The 22,515-nt window shown below is 35.5% G+C and overlaps 1 protein-coding gene across 1 annotated transcript; it reads left to right on the plus strand.

The window, feature by feature from the left end:
* The first annotated feature begins 1,245 nt into the window (after positions 1 to 1,245).
* RERGL (RERG like) lies at positions 1,246 to 10,980 on the plus strand. Its single transcript, XM_070407825.1, has 5 exons — positions 1,246 to 1,346; positions 2,455 to 2,511; positions 6,203 to 6,276; positions 7,587 to 7,735; positions 10,398 to 10,980. Exons 1-5 carry the CDS (start codon positions 1,295 to 1,297, stop codon positions 10,678 to 10,680), a joined length of 615 nt encoding a protein of 204 aa, XP_070263926.1. The 5' UTR covers positions 1,246 to 1,294; the 3' UTR covers positions 10,681 to 10,980.
* The last annotated feature ends 11,535 nt before the right edge of the window (positions 10,981 to 22,515 follow it).

A 22,515-nucleotide genomic window follows, 5' to 3' on the forward strand; every position in this document is an offset into this window, starting at 1 on the left:
AGTTTCTTATTAAGAAAGACATTGGAAGGGTGATGCTGCAGTACCCATATTTCTCCTTGAGATTTGAGACTCAGAAACATAGGCTCATATACTGGTACATCACTGTCAAAACGAATTCATTGAGGTAGCCATTTTATTTTCATGACTGACTTTCACAGAAGAGATGCAAGGAAATAAAGACTCAGGTATTAATGGAAAAAACAAAACTGATTAAATCTAAGTAAATTTATAGAAATGTTTACTCATTCTTTAAAACCTTTCTTTGTTTTCTTTCTTTGTTTTGTTAAAATTCTCACCCAAAGATATTTTTTCCATTGATCTTTTAGCAAGAGTGTAAGAGAGAGGGAAAGACAGAGAGAAACATTGATGTGAGAGAAACACATCGATTGTTTGCCTCCTGCACGCACCCTGACCAGGGCTTTGGTTGCCTTCTGCACAGGCCTTGACCAGAATCAAACCCAGGACCCTTTGGTTCAAGGCTGATGCTCTGTCCACTGAGCAAAACCAGCTAGAGCTAAAAACTTTCTTAACAAAGTGAGATTATTTTTGTAGGTCCTAGGAGAAGGTAGATTCTATATACACAAAAACAGAGTGTGAGGAGCTAGGCTTCTGTTAAGTTTTTAACTACCTAGATATATAAAAGCCTAAGTGACAAGTTGACTACTTGACTGCTCAACTGGTAGCTATGATGCGCACTGACCACCAGGGGGCAGACGCTCAATGAAGGAGCTGCCCCCTGGTGGTCAGTGCACTCCCACAGCAGGAGCGCCTCTCAGCTGACTGATGGGCACCAGACACCAGGCTCATGGCTGGTGAGCTCAGCTGCTGCAGTGGCAAGCCTCTCCCCGCTCCACAGCAGCGCTACTGAGCGGTGGCGGTGGCAGCAGGTGCAGCAGGCCAGATTGAGTGGGAGCAATGCGGTGCCTGGCCTGGGCTCAAGCTCTTCCCCGGCCGCCTGCTGTTTTGCACACTATTGCAATGAGGGGTCCCAGATTGCAAGAGGGTGCAGGACAGGCTGAGGGACCCCAACAGTGCACAAATCTGTGCACTGGGCCTCTGGTTGGCTTAATAAGTCTTCGTGTCTAAATAGTAGCTCCAAATTGTTTTTAATGGCATATGCTCAAAACTACCATAGGAAAATATTTTTTTAAAGTTATTATTGGATGGTGGAAATATGGGGTGGAGTTAGCCTTAGAAAAATGAGAGCAGCATTACTTTTTAAAGAACACACACTTGTCTCAAGTCAGTATTGCTCCACAAAGACAGGGCTGACCACGACGGAACAGAAAACAACATGAATGATGTGAAGCTTGCTGTCCTGGGTGGTGAAGGAACAGGCAAATCTGGTGAGTGGAGATATTTCCTCGGGCATGGTGTAGAATGCAGATAGAGTAAGAAATATATTAATGTATATATAAAACTTGATATAATGATATAACTACATATTGTGTTTTATTAGCAGTTTTCATTTTATAAGCAAGTTAGGCAATTCACTGTATATTTAAAGAATTTTTAGACAGCTTAAGAAAGATAACTGTTGAAAGCATTAGTTTGTATCTTGTTTTACTGATGTTTAAATTCATAGGAATATAGGAATAACAGGAAACCCTCCATCACTATCCCACTTACTTCTCACTTCAACACGCCTATTCTCACACCCACCAGTGGCCAAACCACGGCCATGAAAGGATTCTTCTGCCTTAGACTAGGTGTGAAACGACATTCCTTAAAACCTGTGGATCATTTCCTAAATGCCACATTACAGGGGGGAAAAACAAACAAAGCAAAACAAACTCCGGAGGGGCATGGCTTTGTAGATGCCTAGGAAGTAAGCAACATTTGCCCTGACTTGAGATGCCATCATTTATTTTTGTTTTGTTTTTACTAACATTATTGTAATGAAGATGCCAGCAGTAGAGCTTCCTGAGCCTACTCAGGAAGCTCTACTTGGCCAGACCCAGGCACTTTAATGAGATAAACCAACACTATGGGCCCTTTTTCTAGTTCCAGTATTCTGAAGTCTCTCTATCCTTAAGCAACTGCAATTGTTTGATATTGTCCTTGTCATTATGAGCATGTAGCAGCATCTTAGAACCACATTTCATTTGATAAAGAAAACAAAGATATGCTATAATTCTTGCATCTCAGATTTAATCAGAAATCTGTTTCTGTTAGGAAAGGTAAATTGCCTTCTGTGTTTGCATTTGTGAATTAATTGCACAGTGATTTGAGTGGAGAACATTCTAAGATCACTTTCTTTCTAGCCTCCTAACCTTGATAGTTGTACAGTGGAAATCTTGCTGACGATTATTTAGACCAGAATTCAGTAAAGTTTTATGATCTTCCTGATGCTTGGTCATTTTTGAGCTGAAAGATAAACCTCTATGTACATAACTTAATTATCTGTATCCTAAAATAGAAAGGGCCATCAATCCCGCTTTTTTTGTTTTTCAGCCCTTACAGTGAGATTTCTTACCAAGCGATTTATTGGAGAATATGCTTCTAATTTTGGTAAGTCTCTACTTTAGCCTTTTTCACCCTAAAATTTCATATCATAATTAAATAATAATTAAGGTCAGAAAATAATTTTAATGAAAACTTTAATTTTTACATTTTAAAGCAACTTATTTTTTTCCCCACAGATTCTGGTTAGAAATGCCAAAATAAGTACTTGGACTGATAAAATTCATCTAATTTCAGGTTAACTGAGATGGATTAGAAAGTCACTTGGTTTCAGTTTAAAACTAGCAAAACATTAAAACTGAGATCTACCCCCCCCCCAAAAAAAAACATATTGTAAGAGCAAGTGAGTATGAATATTTTTGTAAGCTATGAAACAGTTTTGAAATTAAATCAGCATCTGTTGAAAGAGAAGGGCAAATTAATTATAAAAGCACAAGTAACTTCAAAATAAGCTTTATTTTTATTGCAAAACTGTGTGAAAATATCAGGAAAATTATGTCTTGATTAAAGATCACATCTAATTATCTAGGCTGCTTATGTAAGTTTCAGAGAAATTCTAAAACAGATGTCAGGGCAACATGATATAATTTTATTATTTTGATCAGGATTAACATGACATATGGGAAATATCATGGTGGGGAACTAATAAAATGGGGAATGTTGCCAGAGGTTTGAGTATAATTTTGGCTCAGCAATTAATCAACATAATTATACTAATATCTTACCTGATTGAAGATATGGGGAAAATGTGTTGGCTTTTAATTTAAAAAGAATGACAGAGTTATAAGGAGTGTGAAAATTGGGAAAAATAGAAAATAATTATTATGTTCAATAATACTTATTTAGAGTAAAAGGAAATTATGATCACAAGTGTGTTTTTCCATGAGAAATAAATATAAACAAAAATCTTTAGCATTCAATTATGAGATATCACTTTTAGAGTATTTTAGAAAATAACTTTAGAAAGTATTGCATTGTGTTGTTTTCTACATATACATTATAGTATTTCAGTATATATGACACTGTGAGCATCTTAGGACAAGTGCTTGAAACTGGTTATAGAAAGAAGAAATATATAGAAATAGAAATTCTCATTGTTTTATTTCTCAGGTCAGCAATCTCAGTCAAAAAGGTCAACATAACACATAAGCTAGCAGTCAGACATGAGAGAATGTTCCAGAACTACAAAGCCAAACATAAATAAAAAAACACCTCAAAACAATAGCAGTAATAATGAAAAAAATACCACCTTAATCTTTTATAGGATATAGTTTATAAACAAAGTATACACATTTCTGGTTGTTACATCCCTACTAAGAATATGAGACCTAGAGACATCTTGAAAAGATCACTGAATGAGCAAAAGGTGACCATTGTATGAAAACAAACTAGTTAAAAATGATTCCATCTTGTAAATAAAGACTAGAAGGAGAAATAATAAAATTCTAAAAAGTTAAGAGTTGATGACTCCTGCTGGCTGTTGTTGAGTTTTGAGGTGGACTTAAAAAAAAAAATGTCTAGAAGAAAATTTTATAGTTCACAGTAGTAAACTTAAGTGAAGTTTAGAAGGCATTGTCTGAAAACATATTTTAAGATTTAATGAAACTATATTAATTTCATTAAATGTAACATAAGGATTTTAAAACTCGTTCATAACTTTTGAGGTTGGCTCACCAAATTTCTGCTACAACTTCTTGCTGTGAGTTACAGAGAGTTTGCCAGAATGGGTCATGATTTAGTGTCAGCATTCCATTTTGGAGAGAAGTGGGCATTTATTAAAACACTGGAGGAACAGTTACAGAAATAAAATCCTTCATTCATTCAAGAAATATTTATTGCACACTTGCCATGTCCCAGGTACTCTTAGAGGTAAAGAGGTTATAGCAATGGACAACAACAAAAATGAAACAAATATCCAAACTCTCCTAAGTCTTACATTCTGGAGGGAAAGGTTAGTCAATTCAAAACATTAAATATAAACTATGATGAAAACTATGAAGAAAAAGAAAGCATGGAGTAGTGGCCTTATATTGTATGTGATAATATATAATAGGGTGACCAGGTTATAGCCAACTGAGGAGATATTTGGAAAGAGACATCAAGGTGGTAAAATTGAACCATGAAGATACTTGGGGGATTCCATTCCAGCAGAAGAAACAATTATCAAAGTTCTGAGGCAGGAACATTCTAGGAAATGTGAGGGACAGAATGCAGGATGGAGTAGCTAAAGTGGAGAGAATTTTAGAGGCAAGAGCCAGGGAGGTCTATTGAGGTCATAGAAGTAATAGGAGACTAAATATTCAGCTACATTCTCAGGCATTTTAAAGGTTTTGGTTTATCCAAGTGAGATGAGGAGCCATTGGAGCACTTTGATCAGAGAAGTAACTTGATTTGGTTACAAGGTTCACTCACATTTGCTTCTGTGTTGAGAATAGATTAGGCACAAGAAAGGAGTAAGGTGAGGGATGAAGCAGAGGGGTAAGTTAGAAGGCGTGGTAATAATATAGGCAAACGATGGCTTTGACAGTGTGTTAGCAATGGTGGTGATGAGAGGCTGATAAATTCAAAGTATACTTTGACTGTAGAGTGAAAAGGAATTTTTAACAGAATAAATATGAGATGTAAGAGAAAGAAAGAATCAGGGATGATATTAAAGCTCTTAATCTGAGAAACTAAAGTTAAGGACATGCCATTTAATGAAATGGAAAATTGTGGAAGATGCAGTCTTAGCAGGGAGATGTCCATTGTGTATCTAAGTGAAGATGTCCAATTGTAGTAGTTGTTCCTATCTAGAGTTCAGGAAAGAGGTCTGGGCTACAGGTATAAATTGGATTCATTAGCAATAATTGTTACATAACGTCTGACTGGATGCAATTATCAAGGGAGTGAGAATAGGTAGAGAGGAGATCCATAAACTGGATTCATGTTTGGAGTGTGGGAAGACATGTATGACAGGTCAAATAAAACAAAAAGTAATTTGGAGCAATAGGAACAATGCAAAAACCAAAAGAGTGTGTTGCCTTGAAAGACATGTTAAGGAAGCCTTTTAAGAAGGCAAAAGTGATTAACTACTTATGCTACTGATAGAACAAGTAAAATCACGGCACAGAAACTGACCATTGTGTCCAAAACCATGACCTTGATAGGAACAGTTTGAGTTAAGTAATTGAAGTTAAAGCTTGATTGGGATAATTTGAAGAGGATGGGAGGAGAGAAAGTGGACACGGGATGTATAGATGCTTACCAAAAGGCCAGCAGAGAAGGGCAATGGTTAAAAGATTATGAAATCTAAAAGATTGTCAAGTTAGGAGAAGTACATTTGTCATGATACATTCAGTGAAGAGGAAAAATTTATGATGCACAAGAGAGATGTAGAACTTGTGAGGCCATGTCTTTTACTAGGTCAGATGAAATGCTGACTAGTTCATAGTGAATGGATTGGCCTTAAATAGAAACACAGTTAATTCATCCATAGTAATAGGATGGAAGATAAATATATAAGCACAAAGGCATGCAGCTGAATAGGTTTAGCGAATTTCACTTGTGAGAAACATACTAGTATATGAACAAATACAACAAATACATGTTTTTTTTACCACTAGAGGTAAATGAAAGCCACTGTAAAACTCCATTAAAATATGACAGCTTGAATTTTCAACACTGTAATCCAAATATAGGTCCATTTTTTTTTATTCTGGAGTATTTCCATACTGACAATGAACATATGCATATTTTGCAGAATCCATCTATAATAAGCATTTGTGTTTGGAAGGGAAGCAACTGAATCTAGAAATATATGACCCTTGTTCTCAAGTAAGTAAAACAACATACTCTTTTATTTTTTCAATCATTATTTGAAGAAGATTGGATAAGGGTCAGTGTAAAGTTGCTAGTCTTCAAACTAAATTTTCTTTTTTTATCTTAATTATTAAAAATTTAAGAGATTATTTTTAGTGTTATGAATTTCATTATCTAGCTTCTCTGTTAAGTATGATTAAACTATCATATTATAAATATCTTTAAAATACAAATATTAGTCTGGATTTATAATATACTATAGGCCTGGTGCACGAATTCATGCACCAGTGGGGTCCCTTGGCCTGACCTGTGGGATCAGGCCAAAACTGGCACTCCAACATCCCCCGAGGTGTCCTGGATTGTGAGAGGGTGAAGGCCAGGCCGAGGAACCCCACTGGTGCACAATTGGGGCCAGGGGGGGTGCAGGAGGTTGGCCAGCCAGGGAGGGACCATGGGAGGGCTCCAGGGCATGTCTGGCCCATCTCGCTCAGTTCCGATAGGCCAGACCCCAGCAGCAAGCTAACCTACCAGCCTACTGTCTGCCCCCAGGTGGTCAGTGCACATCATAGTGAGCAGTTGAGCAGCCTTAGCATATCTTTAGCATATTATGATTTGATTGGTTGAATGGAAAACCAGATGACTAGACACTTAGCATATTAGGCTTTTATTATGTAGGATTTCTATCAGGTCACAATGTAGCTGTTAGAAGTTAATAGTTTAATGGCTTATTATTCAAGTTTATATTTTCACTGTTTCCTTTGTGACTAACCACTGTTGATCGAGCATAAAATTGATTTTGAATATATACTTCTTTGTTTAATCAAATACAAAAATGTGAAAACAGTATTATATAAATAACAGCAATTCAAGATTTCAAAACAACTCCATGGGACAGATTCTTTTACTTGATGAAAATCTACCTTAAATCATTTGAGCTAAACCTTATCTTTTTTTACTGATTTAAATATAGCACCCAAATCAATAGATACTCTATTTATTAATATAGATAGAAAATATTATATCTTTTCAAAAATACATGTGGATATTTATTCAAAAGACAACTATAGCTTATCAATTTTTCAAAGAAAGTTGAGATATTTTCTTAGAGAAAAGTTGTAAGATGAGGTAGATATGACTGTGATAGATTATATTTTAAGGACTTTTAATCAAAGAGAATGATGAGGAAATACACTACATTTTAGAAAATACCAGTGTTTGGCTTATTGAATTCTCTTCTAAATGAAATGTGTCTTCATTAATCAATTCTAAAGTGTAAATACAGGTATCAGATTCCACCACTTTCAATGTGCTTGGTTTGTTTGCAGCCACAGAAAGCAAAATTTTCCCTCACAAGTGAGCTGCATTGGGCAGATGGATTTGTTATTGTATATGACATCAGTGACAGGTCTTCATTTGCTTTTGCAAAAGCACTGATCTACAGAATTCGGGAGCCACAAACTAGTCATTGTAAAAGGTAAGACATTTCTCATTCCTCTCCTTTCTTTTTAGTAAATCATCATAGAGCTGTAAGCATCATTAGGAAGAGTTTAATACAGCCTTCCAATTACAAAATTTAACGGCCCTGAACAATTCACCTTCCATTCCACAGGAGTTATACATGTAGTAAAAGGACTAAGATGAAAATACTTTATATCCTGGCTGACATAAACAGTTACTTGCCCTGAATAAATGGCTATTTTACAAGACAGCTCCTATTGTTAACATGACACTCACTTTCAAAATAATGGTCCTTTGTACACAAGATAGTTCGCTTTCCAACCTTTTCTTTTTAGTCCCACAAAAATGTTAAGGATACTAAATAAATCCAGATTTATTACATTTGTCATCCAATTTCTAGTCATTTGGTTGTTCAATCTATTAAAGCAAAATAGACAGCATAATGAAACCTATACAAATTCTAAGTATGAGAATACATTTTTCTTCATTTCACCTCCCAAAATAAATAGCTAATCAACAATTGCCAATTAATTGTCTTGACAAAAGTAACTATGAAGAAAGATATAACTGTGCCTTATTGCATTAGTAGATATAAGTTTAAACATATAAATTACCTACTTTAATTTTTTTGTTTTATAGCCTTTCCCATTTAAAAATGTTTATTTTTATTCAAAATGCTGATGTAAGGGTTTCTGTGTGCTCTTAACCAAATTTACCCTTAATCTAAAATAACATTCTAAACTGAGAAGCAAAAAAAGCACAACACTAGTGATTTTTGTATCTATTTTAAATGCCCACTATCAAGAAACCATCAGATAATAATTGATAAAGGATATTTCCCTGGAGTCAGTTGATGTAAATTCTTGCTATATCTGATTGACCTTAGGTAAATCCTTTAATCTCTAAGACCTAATTTTTCTGATTATAAAACTGATGGAGGCATGTTAGGAGGAAAGTATGTGATGTTACTAGGGTACCCCACAGCTCTGATTTCCAATAATATTACTGTGTGGTTTCTTTAAACATCATTGTTTCAAGCATTAAATGTTTTATTTGTAAGCATCATGACTTAGGTAAAGGACAGAGATAATCATCCTTTGATATTCCTCCAAATCAAAGTAAGCACTCCAGAATACAAAAAAAAAAAAAAAAAAATACAAAAAACAACAACTGTCTTTAACATTTCCAGACAATCTTCTTAATGTCCTGACTAAATAATTTGTAGAGTATTTTCAATCTGTATAGACTAGAAAATCAACATGACATTGTTTTATTAAAATTACATCCCATATTTGTGACCCACCTTCAAAATATCTTACAATTCCCCATTAATTCTTCACAATAATTTTCTGAACTATGTAGAAAAAGTTATTATTAATAATACCCTCAAAAATCCAATGCATACAGTGCTTTTTCCTTCATGGCTCACACTGTCATATGAATGAAACTAACTCTTAGTGGAATCTGAGGACAATATCTTTTCAGATAGAGTTGATTACTGCATTTATTCAATTATTTCCTATAGTAGATAATCTTGGCAGAGTTTCTCACCACTTATGAACTAGTAATCTTACCATATTCTTTAAACAAAACTCTGTTTTAAGAATTTTCTGTTGTAACAAATGAGGATACACTGATATTTGCCAAAGACATTAACTTAACAAGGAAATATATTTCTTAAATAAACAGAAAAATTGTACAAGGTCATGAGATTGTGAAATTTTTTGTTTAGTATGTGATAATGGATATTAACAAAGAATAAACAGCAATGAGTATTGAATAATATTATATCTTATTATGTATCTAAATTGTCCAATCACAGTAGTTCTTTAACAAAGAGTTAGTCCTCTTTCAATTGATAAGAAAAAGGAAAACGATATTTATTAAGCATCTTTTATTGCTTGGCACTGTGCTAGGTATTTTTATATACTTTATTTCATTTAATTTCAATGAGAATTCTGTGTGATCATGACTATTTTACTATTTTTCACATATAAGGAAAATGAAAATTGGAAAAATAGTAATTATGCCTCATTAGTAAACAGAACCATAATTCAAGAATAACTTTGTGTCACTTCAAATTGTATGCTTTAAGAGCCTTACTGCTTCTGTGTCATTTACTACATTCTATCTGAAATAATTGTTGTGCATACATGGGGATATGTGTCAAATGCACATGACCATAAATAACACATACTATTTTTTGTCTGTTTTGGTCCATAATTCTTTTTTACATAAACCTACTTAATCATATATAATAAAAGAGTAATATGCAAATAGACCGAACGGTGGAATGACCAGTCACTATGATGCTCACTGACCACCAAGGGGCAGATGCTTAATGCAGGAGCTGCCCCCTGGTGGTCAGTGCGCTTCCACAGGGAGAGAGCTGCTCAGCCAGAAGTCGCCTCATGGCTGTCCAGAGCAGTGGCGGTGGTGGGAGCCTCTCCCACCTCCACAGCAGCACTAAGGATGTCTGACTGAAAGCTTAGCCCCGCTCCCCAGGGGAGTGGGCCTAAGCCGGCAGGTGGACATCCCCGAGGGCTCCCGGGCTGCCAGAGGGCATAGGCTGGGCTGAGGGACACCCCAGCTGAGTGCACAAATTGTGCACTGGGCCTCTAATTAAAAAATAATTTTTAAAAACACTCTTGCCAAAAAATTGTGTATCTGTATTTCAGAGTTGTGGAATCAGCAGTGCTTTTGGTTGGTAACAAGCAAGATCTTTGTCATGTGCGAGAGGTTGGCTGGAAAGAAGGGCAAAAACTGGCATTGGATAACCGGTGCCAATTCTGTGAACTGTCTGCAGCAGAGCAGTCTTTGGAGGTAGAAATGATGTTTATCAGAATTATCAAGGATGTCCTGACAAACTTCAAACTCAAAGAAAAGAGAAGATCCAGTGGATCTAGATCAATGGCCAAATTGATCAATAATGTATTTGGAAAGAGAAGGAAATCTGTTTAGTAGACAGGTGATCTCGAGGGTTTATTATATCAGAGAGTTTCATTCATATGCTAATTGAATTTAACTTTGTTTGCAATTTAAAAAATATTTTAGAGATATAAAGTGATTGAATGTGAACCACAGCTGTGTTTTTCAATATATAGTTTGCCTTTTTGGTTGTTTGCATTTTGTACACTCTGCTTCACACTTAAACTTCTCTTTATACACAAAATCGCCTTCAGTATAAATTATTGGTGGATTACTATACAGTTTGCTTGCAAATGAACATTGCTTCTGTAATTTTATTAAACTACCATTCTACAGTCCTGTTTGCCTTTATTTTATGCATTTCTTTAGAATAAACATATGGTTATATTCATGTATTTCATATTTTGTAGGGCGTAATTTACATACCTGTGAAACTTCATGATCTATTTAATAGAAATACATGAATTTAATTTTTAAAATGACTTCATGATAATCCATTGAGTTACTTGATAATACACACATATTACTTATAACTTAGGCTTTAAGAAGTTAAATGTTTTGCCCATAAGTACCTAGTTTGTAGTTGGTCTGATGTTGAAAAATCTCTGCTTTGCTTTGTATGCTATGCTAACAAGGGCAATTATAACAGAGAAATTAGCTTATATAGCTAAGATCCTTTTGGGATCAAAAGATTAGTCTTTTATAGTTCATTTAGGAATCATACATGATAAGGAAAGAAAAAAGTAAGAACTGATTGGTAAATATATAACCTTTAAGGACTTATTTCCTTGAAAGAAATATTGCATTAGATACAAACATTTTAGGCCTTCCCAGATTATTTTGAATTTCCTTCTGAAGTCAACCAACTACCTCATGGACTTTATTGCCGTTGCTCCTGCCTTTGCTAAACTTGCCACCTACTACGATTTTCAGCCAAATTCCTGAAAATTAAGGTTAAGTACTGGTTAAGTATTAGAGAAGTTAAAGTGGGAGTACAATCTACTACATACTTGGTTACCATGTAGCATCAGTAACCTGGGGAAAAGGGTGGAAGATCTTGAGTAGAGGGTGATACTATAAGAGTGGGGGTAGGGTGACTCAGAATATTAGGCTGGGGAGGAAGGAATTCATTGACTTGTTGTTACTCACTATGAGTCATAATTCAAATCTTCAGGAGCAACACCTAGGGCTCATTTCTATAGCTTTGCTTTTCATTAGAAGTCTAACCTTGATGATATGCTAGAGTAAAAGTGGTGCAAATAAAAGAACTTTGTGTGGTGGAATACAAAGCCATCCATAATGCTCATGAAGATGGAGGAGTTAGACTTGATATGGTAAGTTGGACCTAAGCACCCACCATTTGACTGGGTTCTCTGGGACAATTCAAGGGAACATTGAAGTGAGGAATGCACTGGTGAGGGGCACAGGCAACCCTGAGAAGCTTAACAATGACTGTGCTCTCCAGGTTAGAGTTGACAATAGGAAGGCTGCCACTGAACTGCAGCCCTCAATGCTGATGATAGAATCTTGGAACAGCAGGGTCTGATGACAGCATTGAACCCTTCCTTTTATGCATTCAATGTCATAGCCAGGGTTGAGGCTCCATATTTGATACTACTGGCTGGTTGGAAACTTAGAAGTGGCATGTTCCATGAGCTGTATTGAGGCAAAGTCCATATTGTGGACTCATGCATTGCTTCTATCCCTGCCAACCAAGGCTGCTGTTATCATGGGTCCATTACATAAGCACAGCAGTGGTCAAGAAAAGAGACAGGTTATCTGCAGGGCAGGTTGTCCTGTCCATCCGGTTATAATGTGACTACTCATTGGTGGATGCTGTCTGGTGGTCATTAACATGATACACAAAGATCTGTATATTTTATGCCCTCTCTGAGAGATTCATTCACATGCTTTTTCTCCTGTTATTCTTGTAGCTATTCTTCCAGTCTTTCCTCTTTGTTGTACAAAATAACACTCAGATATATATCTCTAACCAATTGGCAAAACTATGATCCCTACCTAGAAATCTGTACCACATGACACCTTTCCCACTATACAAGGTAGACAACAAAGTGTACTTCTTGAAACTCTGACAAATGGGATAATTTACTTTCACTGATGAACTTCATGCTTACCTTCATGTGGGATGCAATGAGCACAGCTCTCTTTTGGCACTAATACATCAAACTTAAGTGAGAAAAGCTTCTTATTAACTAGGAATGTTTAGATTAGATTGCTATGTAAATGAGAAATAAACCTCTAATGTAAAGAATTATTCTGGTAAAGTCAATGATATACTTTTTTGGTCAACTATAGGAATTTTATTAATATTGCATAATCTTTGTATGGACTGCATATGTATTTACATATATACATGTATGCCAGTTTAAGCAATTGCACTTTAAATTTAGTTTTGTTTTATTTTATTCTTAGTTTTCTCCTGGATAATCTTAGTTTTAGAGATTTGGTTAAAATTATTTTCCCACTTACAGAATGATTCTTTGGGGATAGTATTGCATTAAAAACAAAATATTTATCCACATTATATGTAAGGACTCTATTGTAAATATGGTATGGAAATTCTTTCATAGATTAGCTGTGTATATGTATCTGTGATGTGTCAGAGGGCAAAATATCTCTGTTAAAGTTATTACAAAACTTTATTATGCCTTGATTTTTTTAGCAGTATCGCTGGCTTACTTTATTATAAGTATTTTATGAAACATACTAATAATAATAAGTGCCAAAAAGAGAGAGAGATGTGTTAATTAACTTGATTGTAGTAATCATTTCACAATGTATACATATATCCAAACATTCTGTTGTACACTTTAAATATATTACAATTTTACTTGTCAATTGTACCTCATTAAAGCTGGAAAATCACCATTGTTTTACAGTAAAAACCGAATTTACATTTTAAGAGGTAGTTTCTACGAGGCAACGTTAGAAATGAACTGCTGATTTTTCCGAGTGAAATTTAAAAGCAGTTGGATAATTTCTGCTTTTGGACAGTTTCAAAACACGTTCAGACATTTTTTGGACACTTCTCCCTTTAAAGATTGAGTCCAGTTCTCCTCCCTTGCTAATGGATTATCCTTATTGACTCTATTTTAGCAAAGTGAATGAGGTAGAAATAACAGGTAGGGCTTATGAGACCCGGTTGATAAAGGAGCTAGAGTTCCAATCCATTCCTCCATCCGTCTTCGCTTTGGGACCCATGAGTCAACATATATGAGTCTTGCTTCCCTGAAGGCACCAGGCTGGAGCTACTGTAAGGGGTTAGTGATCACACAACCACCACACATATCAGCAAATATTCAGGTAACTCCAGTCTCTAACCTTGCACTCCCACAGCAGATGCTAGATGGAACAGGAGTGAGTTATCCCCACACAATTTTGCCCCATATGCAGACTTGTGAGTGTATTAAGTATCGTGTTATGGGGTTGTTAAACCATCATGTTTTGGTGTTGTTACATGGCAACTAGAACAGATGATTCATTAAAACTTTCAGTAACTCAGTCGACATGAAATGCTTGCCTTTCTTCCTGGGCAAAACAGGGTGAAAAAAGGATTCTTCTGAACAGATTTCAAAATCATCTACAACAGGAAGTTGTCCCAATACCAGTTTTCTTGTAAATATAATTCACATGTAAAGCAACTTGCAAAGCTAAAAATAATAAAGTGCAGTTTTCCAAAAACTGTAGTAACCACATCTACTCACTGAGAAACAAATACATCAACATTAGGCCACGGAATGTTGCAGGTTGAGGATCGCAAGTGTCTCTATAAATCTCCGAGATAGTTAAGCTGTATCACTAGGCCGGGAATTGCCTGTGCTGCTTCTAGTAAAAAAGGTGCTGTCATTCATTTTGGATGAGCTTCAGTGAGATAACACATAATGAGGGGCAACAGCTGAGGAAGGGAATGCCAAAAGGGAGGGGCTTCTGAAATGGTTTTGATTTAATACAAGGCATGCACTATTAATAAAGAGGTTGAATGATACCTGTATGTTTTATAGGTTTATAAATTGGCTGTAGTAAAATATTTTACATCTTAGATCACTAGGTATTGTTTCAGCTTATTATGGGAGATATCTATCTAGAGTTGACTGAATTGTATTAATCTGAACCTAGTTTAATGATGCCTTAACATTTTTATGGGGGAATTTAATGTTTGCAATATCCATGTTCCTTATTTGAAAGCGTGACTTATAGGTTTCTCATCTTCCTTAAATTATGAAATCCTTGGGCTAATAAAGGAAAATGATTATAGTTTGCAAAAAAGGCAAAGTCATTTAACAATCCATATAACTGTCTATTGTAGGACTTTGCATAATAATTGTAATTTAGCTATTAGGGATTCTAAAGGCAGTTATCAGTCATACTCTACAATTCTGGGGGAATCAGGCAAAGCCCAAATTATTGAAAGCATTTTAAATTCTCAAAGAAAAAACCAGAAATATTATAAATTGAAAATATACTCTTCAGTAACAACATATTATTTTCAAAGCAAAGAAGTTCATCATAATTTTCAAATGTATAAACCACCAAACAGATTATTTTTCTTTCCTTTGGATTGAGATATAATTTAAGTTTATTTCTAATAATGGAAATATAAGTTCTTCTAAGGAGGGAATTAGCAGACTATGAAGTATCAGTGGCAATGTGGGATCTGCAGATTTTAGTAATCCTAGAACAACTAAGGCATAAGGAGTTAAGAAAAAAAGAGAAAAATGAAGATTAAGAGACGGAATTACTTGCCATAATATGAAAGTATGACCATGTTATCTCTGTATTTTTAGATCATTTTAAAGGACTAAAGATGAATATTTAACAGCTAAACACATGAAAACATTTCAAAACACACATTAAATTAGATTGATATTGCTACCAGATGTAAAGTTACTTTCCTGATAATAAATTATTTTGGTTTTTAAAGTTTGGTAGTATTTCTATATACAAACACATCTGGAGTTAAGATTCTGGGATTGAGCTGGAGGTAAAATGTTTAATTTATTCAAACAACAATTATAAAAAATAACCTGTGCATTGACTTTTATCAGATTATTTTTATTCTATAGCAAAAGAACTCTCTATATTACTCAATTTGTTATTCTCCACAACAGAAGCGGATTTGAGCAAAATTTGTTCAAAACTAGTTTCATCATTCTAAATTACTATTTTTAATAACATCTTTTTGAAGCTAAACATATTTGCTTGTAGATTAAGACTTACACACATATATGCATTTGTGTATATATGTGTATATAGATACATCACTAGTTATACTATATATCATCAGTAAGTGATATCTATTGAAGAACTTTAAAATTGTACACATATTGGCATATATTTTTTTTAAATCATGGGGGTTAATTGAGATATCAGTAATTCCAAGGACTGAATCTGTCGTTTTGCACTTTTTATTAAAATTCTATTTTTAATTTGAATAATGAGTTTATAATAGCATTGAAACTTCTGAAACTTCATATCACAAAAGTCATGTAACAGAAATTCAGTGCTTGTAACTAAAATGATACTTGAAATAATAGATAAAATCATACCTTATGTTTGTGCAATGTTCTGGCCTGAAAATACATACTTTGCCAGGTGACATCTACTTACAATATATAGGGTTGGGAAAAAGTAGATTTACAGTTGTAAGTACATGAAACACAGCTTATTTTTGCATTATTATTTACTAATTATTGTATTATTTTTCATACAAACAACTCAACTTACTTTGCCCAACCCTGTTTTACCCTTTGCTTAAGTCAGTGATGGCGAACCTTTTGAGCTCGGTGTGTCAGCATTTTGAAAAACCCTAACTTAACTCTGGTGACTCTGGTGCCGTGTCACAAATAGAAATTTTTTGATATTTTCAACCATAGTAAAACAAAGATTTATATTTTTGATACTTATTTTATATATTTAAATGCTATTTAACAAAGAAAAATCAACCCAAAAAAATGAGTTCGCGTGTCACCTCTGACACACGTGACATAGGTTCGCCATCACTGGCTTAATTCCTGGCTTGTACACAAGCTTTACACAACTAGAAAACTGGCCAGCTCCCTCCCCTCCATGAGAATTTCTGAACTAGCCACAGCCCTTATCTCCTATCACTCAGGATCCACTGCCAACATCTTATATCTTTCTTCAAACACTCACAGCAAGATAAATAAGAAAAGCCATAGTGACAAACAGTTCCTTAGCCTGCCTAGTACTCATGGGTAACAGCAAACACAGATGAAGTAGAGAATTAGTTGTTGAAAATGTTGGGGCAGGGTCTCAAGAAGTGTTATTTAAAATCATACCTGTATTGCATTTGTTATAAAAACCACACAAAATCATTAATATTGTGCTATTCATCTAATATGTATTCTTTCTTATAATGAGAGAATGGCAGGTTTGGGAACCACCTTCCATCACAATAAAGCAAAAACTAAATCAATTTCAATTATGCATAGGAATTATGCTGAGATAGACACAGCAACCAGACTTCCAGCATGAGATCTGAGAGAGCTACAGTATACACTTTTAAAATAATGATTCAGAGGATGATGAAGATAAGGATAAAATAGGTGCATCTATGTTGGCAAAACTGGATAATTCAACATCTTTCCTCTTATAAGGATCAAGAACAATAAAACTATACAAGCAGATAATACCAATCCCCCAACATATGCATTAATAACAGTTTTAAAAACATTCCTCAACACAAGGGCATAGCGACATTAATATGAAATTGGAATACATTTATAAAAATAATTTTTAAAATAAAAAGTAAAATAGAACATCTAGAACAGACTTTTAAAATCTGGGTTTAAGGCAATGAAAAGTTGCATTAGCCTTACAGAACATAAATTAAATGACATTGATGTAAAATAAGAGAAGATTTTTAACAACACAAAGGACAAAGAAATAAATATTGTCATACCATAAATATTATAAATACAAAAATTAGAACCTAACTTAAAATAATAGTGATACATATTCCTAGAATATGATTCAGAATTCCAAAGCAGTAGCAACAATACCCTTCTGGTTGTGCAAGGATATAGAACATTTGAAGGAAATGTTGGTAAAACTCTAGTTATTAAAGATAAATAAATTTGGTTAAAATATGAAGACAAGATATTTTCAGATAAGCTAGTGCTCTCAAAATATAATCAAGTAATGTTACTAAAAGATTATCAAAGTTTCAATCCCAATAAATAGAAAATAATCAAAACTAGGAATTTAGGAATTAGAAGGCTATAATATGAAAGAAATGTGATAAATCTACTTATATGAATATAATAGTATAGGTGACATTATTTACCACTGGTGACCCTAAACTGACTTCTAGAAATCTAGATGATAGCTGCTCAGGAAAACGTGCTATTTCAAATAGGCTTTTTTATAGCAGAGAAAAATATTAACAATATTACTGTCTAACAATACATTTAAAGTAATTATGGTATGTGGATTATATAATCACTTACTGAGTATATACTAGGTATGTAGTGCTAGATGGTTTAAACATATTTTATATAAATATATAAAAGTGCCTTGCAAATAATATACTAATTTTACATAGCTTAGGTAGTTATATCATTTATGCAACTCATCTCAGATAAAACAATTAATCTAGGTCAAGGGCCAGTTACTGCCAGAGAGGGCTTCACCAGTAAATGCAGCAGGCTATAAACTGCTCTCTCCACCACACCACACTTCCTCAACACTAATGAAAAATATACACACATTTAAAATGATTTCTACGGATGCCTATGTTTTAGTAATAAATATAAAACAAGATAGAAAAGTATAGGTACATATGACTTAACTTATATACAAATGTATCTGGAAAAATGATTTCAAAGTAAATATGCGAAAGGATTATTAGCCCTTGGATGATTTTCTCTCTGTGCTTTCCAAATTTTTTTGTAAATGAACATTAATTACTTGTTTAACCAAATGACAATTAAAGATTACTTCATAGTGACAAGTATTGAAAGGCTTTATGGGGCTAATTTACATAAAACATTTTAAGGGAATTATAAAAATGCCTGCACAGCTTACTTTTATTGTTAAGATCTTATAGATCTTTACTAGTATTTTTAAATCTAACTCTTATTAATCACATTTATTATTGATTTTGAAGATGATTTTCTTTCACCAATTTTCTACAAGAGCATGGATTATATTTATAAATTAGAAAAAATAAATTTTTTATTAATGTAATTTACATACAATAAAATGCACATATTTTTAGTGCACAGTTCAATGAATGTTATCAAATGTATTCACCTGTGTAACTGCTGTCAAATCATGATATATAACATTTCCATCATCCCGGAAACTTTCTGGTTCTTCTTTCTGAGCACTCTGGAAATCAGCTTGCCATTTTCTCATAAATGTAAATGTAACCTAGTTAACAATGGAAAGAACATGCAATTATTATAAACAATAGAAAGAGCATGTGACTTTTATGCAATGAATACACCCATATTACATACTTTGAGCTCCACGAAAGTGGAATCTTTGTGATTCTCTCTCATCAAAATCTCCCCAGGGCCTTATCATAGTTTCTGGTACATAGTTGAAGCCTATAACATACTTATTGAATAAAATATTTGAATGCATATTATATGGCAGGCATTGTGCTATTATTTTAAAACTAGAGGCCCAGTGTACAAAATTCCTGCACTTGGGGAGTCCCTCAGCCTGGCCTGCACCCTTTTGCAGTCTGGGACCCCTCAGGGGATGTCCCCCTGCTGACTTAGGCTTGATCCCCTGGGGGTTGGGCCTCAGCTGGCAGTCAGACTCCCTCTTGCAGTCTGGGGCTCTTGCATTCAGGGACCCCTTGCTCCTTACCGCCCCCTGCAGCAGAGTCAGGAGAGGCTCCCTCCATCACTGCTACGCTCACCAGCCATGAGCCCGGCTCAGGGCTTCTGGCTGAGTGGTACTTCTCCTGTGGGAGCGCACTGACCACCGGGGGAAGCTCCTGCATTGAGCATCTGCCCCCTGGTGGTCAGTGCACATCATAGCGACCAGTAGTTCAGCAGTTTGATTGATTTGCATATTAGGGTTTTATTATGTAGGATATTTTATAATAGTATTTTATCATAGAAAAAGATGCTATTAATAAGTAGAAAGCATTTAAAAATAATATAAAAGTATAAAGAAAAAATATACTGATAGTTCTCTTATAACATTCTCAAGCAATCACTCCTAAATATACAGTATTACTAGTTTGGAGTGTTTCTTTCATTCTCATCTTTGCTCTTACAAACATAAAACACATATTCTTTTAACAAATAAATACAACAACCAGTGTTTATCAACAATCTGTTATGGGCCAGGCTTTGTATTAAGCTTTGAGGAGAGAGCAGCAAACAAAACACAAAACTTCACACCATCATAAAGCTTAATTTTAGTGGGAAGAGAAAATGATAAACAAAATATGTTAATTTTACAAGATTTTAGATGATGATGAGTGCATAAGGACTACAGAGAAAAGTAAATTAGCCAAGAAGGAAATGCCACAGGCTTGGATGAAAGAGGGAGGCTATTTTAAACTTTCTTCTTGTTTTTTTAGAATATATTTTTATTGATTTCAGAGAAGCAGAGAGGGAGAGAGAGATAGAAACATCAATGATGAGAGAGAATCATTGATCAGCTGCCTCCTGCGTGCCCCACACTGGGGATGGAGCCCGCAACCCTGGCATGTGCCCTTGACTGGAATCTATCTCAGGACCCTTTAGTCCGAAGCCAGATGCTCTATCCATTGAGCAAAACCAGCTGGGGTGAGGGTGGCTGATTTAAATGAAATTAGGTATGGGCTTTCTGAAAAGATTTTTCAAGCAAAGACATGAAAGGTCAGGAATGAAGCATTCAAGAAAAAAAAAAAGCATTTCGGAACTGGAGAGCATTATGCTAAGCAAAATAAGCCATTATGCTAAGTAAAAGGTAAAGACCACATGATTTCACTCATTTGTGGAATATAAAGAACATTATAAACTGATTAACAAAAATAGGTATAGAGGCAAAGAAGCACCGAACAGACTGTCAAACTACAGCAGGAAGCCAGGGGAGAGTTGGGCGTGGGGGTAAGAGATCAACCGAAGGACTTGTATGCATGCCTATAAGCATAACCAATGGACACAAGACACTGGGGGGTGGGGGAAGGGCATGTACTGGAGTGTAGGGGAGGCTGGAAGGAGGTCAATGGGGAAAAAAAGAGATATGTACTACTATTTGTAATACTTTAAACAATAAAATAAAAATTTTTTAAAAAGCAATTTTGTTTATTGGGGGTGGGGCCAAGTGGGCTGTGGTGGGCTGGGCTCCAAGTGTCACAGTCCTCAGGTATGGCAACTTGATGACCAGCAAGGGCTGCATGACACCTGAGCTCGCGAAGCTTTCCTCTACACCCTGTCTCTGACCAGGGAACTGGAAGTCAGGACGTCCTGGGCCAGGGACTTCACCATGACCTTGATGGAACCCACCTCCAGCCCCGCAGGTCTCTGGAGTGCCGCCACCGCCACCACCCTTGCAACCTCAGTGACCGGCTTCCGGAGCTTGTGCAGTAGTTGGTTGCAGTTCTCCACAAGGTCGTGGGTCTCCATGTACCTTCACAAGGGGACCTACCAGCCCAGAACCTTGTAGGTTAATGGTTGTTTGATTAATATCTTACTATGTAATATCCTAATTCTTTACCCCATCTATACTAATAAAAGCTTAGGTGGCCCTCGGGCCCTCACATGACGTCCTCATGTCATCACAAGATGGCCTCCCCCACGTTGTCACAAGATGGCTGGCAGGAGAGGGCAGTTGGGGGTGAACAGGCTGGCATGGGAGCAGTTAGGGGCAATCAGGCAGGCAGGGGAGCACTTAGGGGCAATCAGGCAGGCAGGGGAGCAGTTAGGGGCAATCAGGCAGGCAGGCAGATGAATGGTTAGGAGCCAGCAGTCTTGGATTATGAGAGGGATGTCCCCAAGGGTTCCCAGATTGGAGAGGGTGCTGGGTGGGCTGAGGGACACCCCCCCACACCGGTGCAAAATTTTGTGCACAGGGCCTCGAGTTTTAGAATAAAAGATTTGTGTGCATGCATCTGGAATTATTAAGACAGATTGAGTGAATGTCTGTTGAATGAAAGGGAGGGAACAATCTTATTCAGGAATGGATGAGAACCCATTTTAGGAAGTGTGTATCTGTGGATATGTCTCTGGACTTTTTAGTCCCTTTTTATTTTGTTTTTTTTTTAATCTTAAACATATTAAAATTGCTTGTGTTTTCATTTCTAAACATCTAATATAAAAGCCATTATCTTGCATTGCTTCTTTAAAACACAATTGTGAAAGCATTTCTTGTTACATTACATTTCAGGGATATTTTGTTACTTGTACTATGGGAAGCTAATAGGCCTCATAAACTGTACCTAGAATATAAGTTGTACTGGTAGCATATTCCAACCTCTAAATGCCTTTCATGTCAGCATGAGAGATATCATCAGGCATTTGAAAGCTCCAGCCTATTTATAAAGATACCATCAAAACCTGCCTGATGTAGCTGACTTATGAATCAATTATCTGAACTACACCAAGTGATGTATCTATTCTGAATTTTAGAGCCATATATTTGAAGCTAAACTACACACAGATAAACTATTCAATAGCCTATCATGATTCTTATCTTCATGTTTATATCTGTCAACTGTAGGAAGAAAATAAAGCAACATCTTACTGATTTTACAGGGAAGAGTTTTTAAAAAATAAATCACACTTACAAATTCTCTCTCTGTAACACACACACACACACACACACACACACACACACACACCCCTATCTGCACAACTGGCTGTCAATTACTTACGGCCT

The sequence above is a fragment of the Myotis yumanensis genome, unplaced genomic scaffold, assembly GCF_028538775.1.
Source record: "Myotis yumanensis isolate MYYU_CA2020_CCGP unplaced genomic scaffold, mMyoYum1.0.hap1 SCAF_3, whole genome shotgun sequence".
In the NCBI taxonomy this organism is placed as follows: Eukaryota; Metazoa; Chordata; class Mammalia; order Chiroptera; family Vespertilionidae; genus Myotis; species Myotis yumanensis.

What these genes read in the sequence shown, in the direction of transcription:
- RERGL (XM_070407825.1), top strand. Translation starts at nt 1,295, where the DNA reads ATGAATGATGTGAAGCTTGCTGTCCTGGGTGGTGAAGGAACAGGCAAA. An exon ending in TGAAGGAACAGGCAAATCTG is followed by an intron (nt 1,347 to 2,454) that starts GTGAGTGGAGAT and finishes TTTGTTTTTCAG; the next exon opens with CCCTTACAGTGAGATTTCTT. An exon ending in CAAACTAGTCATTGTAAAAG is followed by an intron (nt 7,736 to 10,397) that starts GTAAGACATTTC and finishes TCTGTATTTCAG; the next exon opens with AGTTGTGGAATCAGCAGTGC.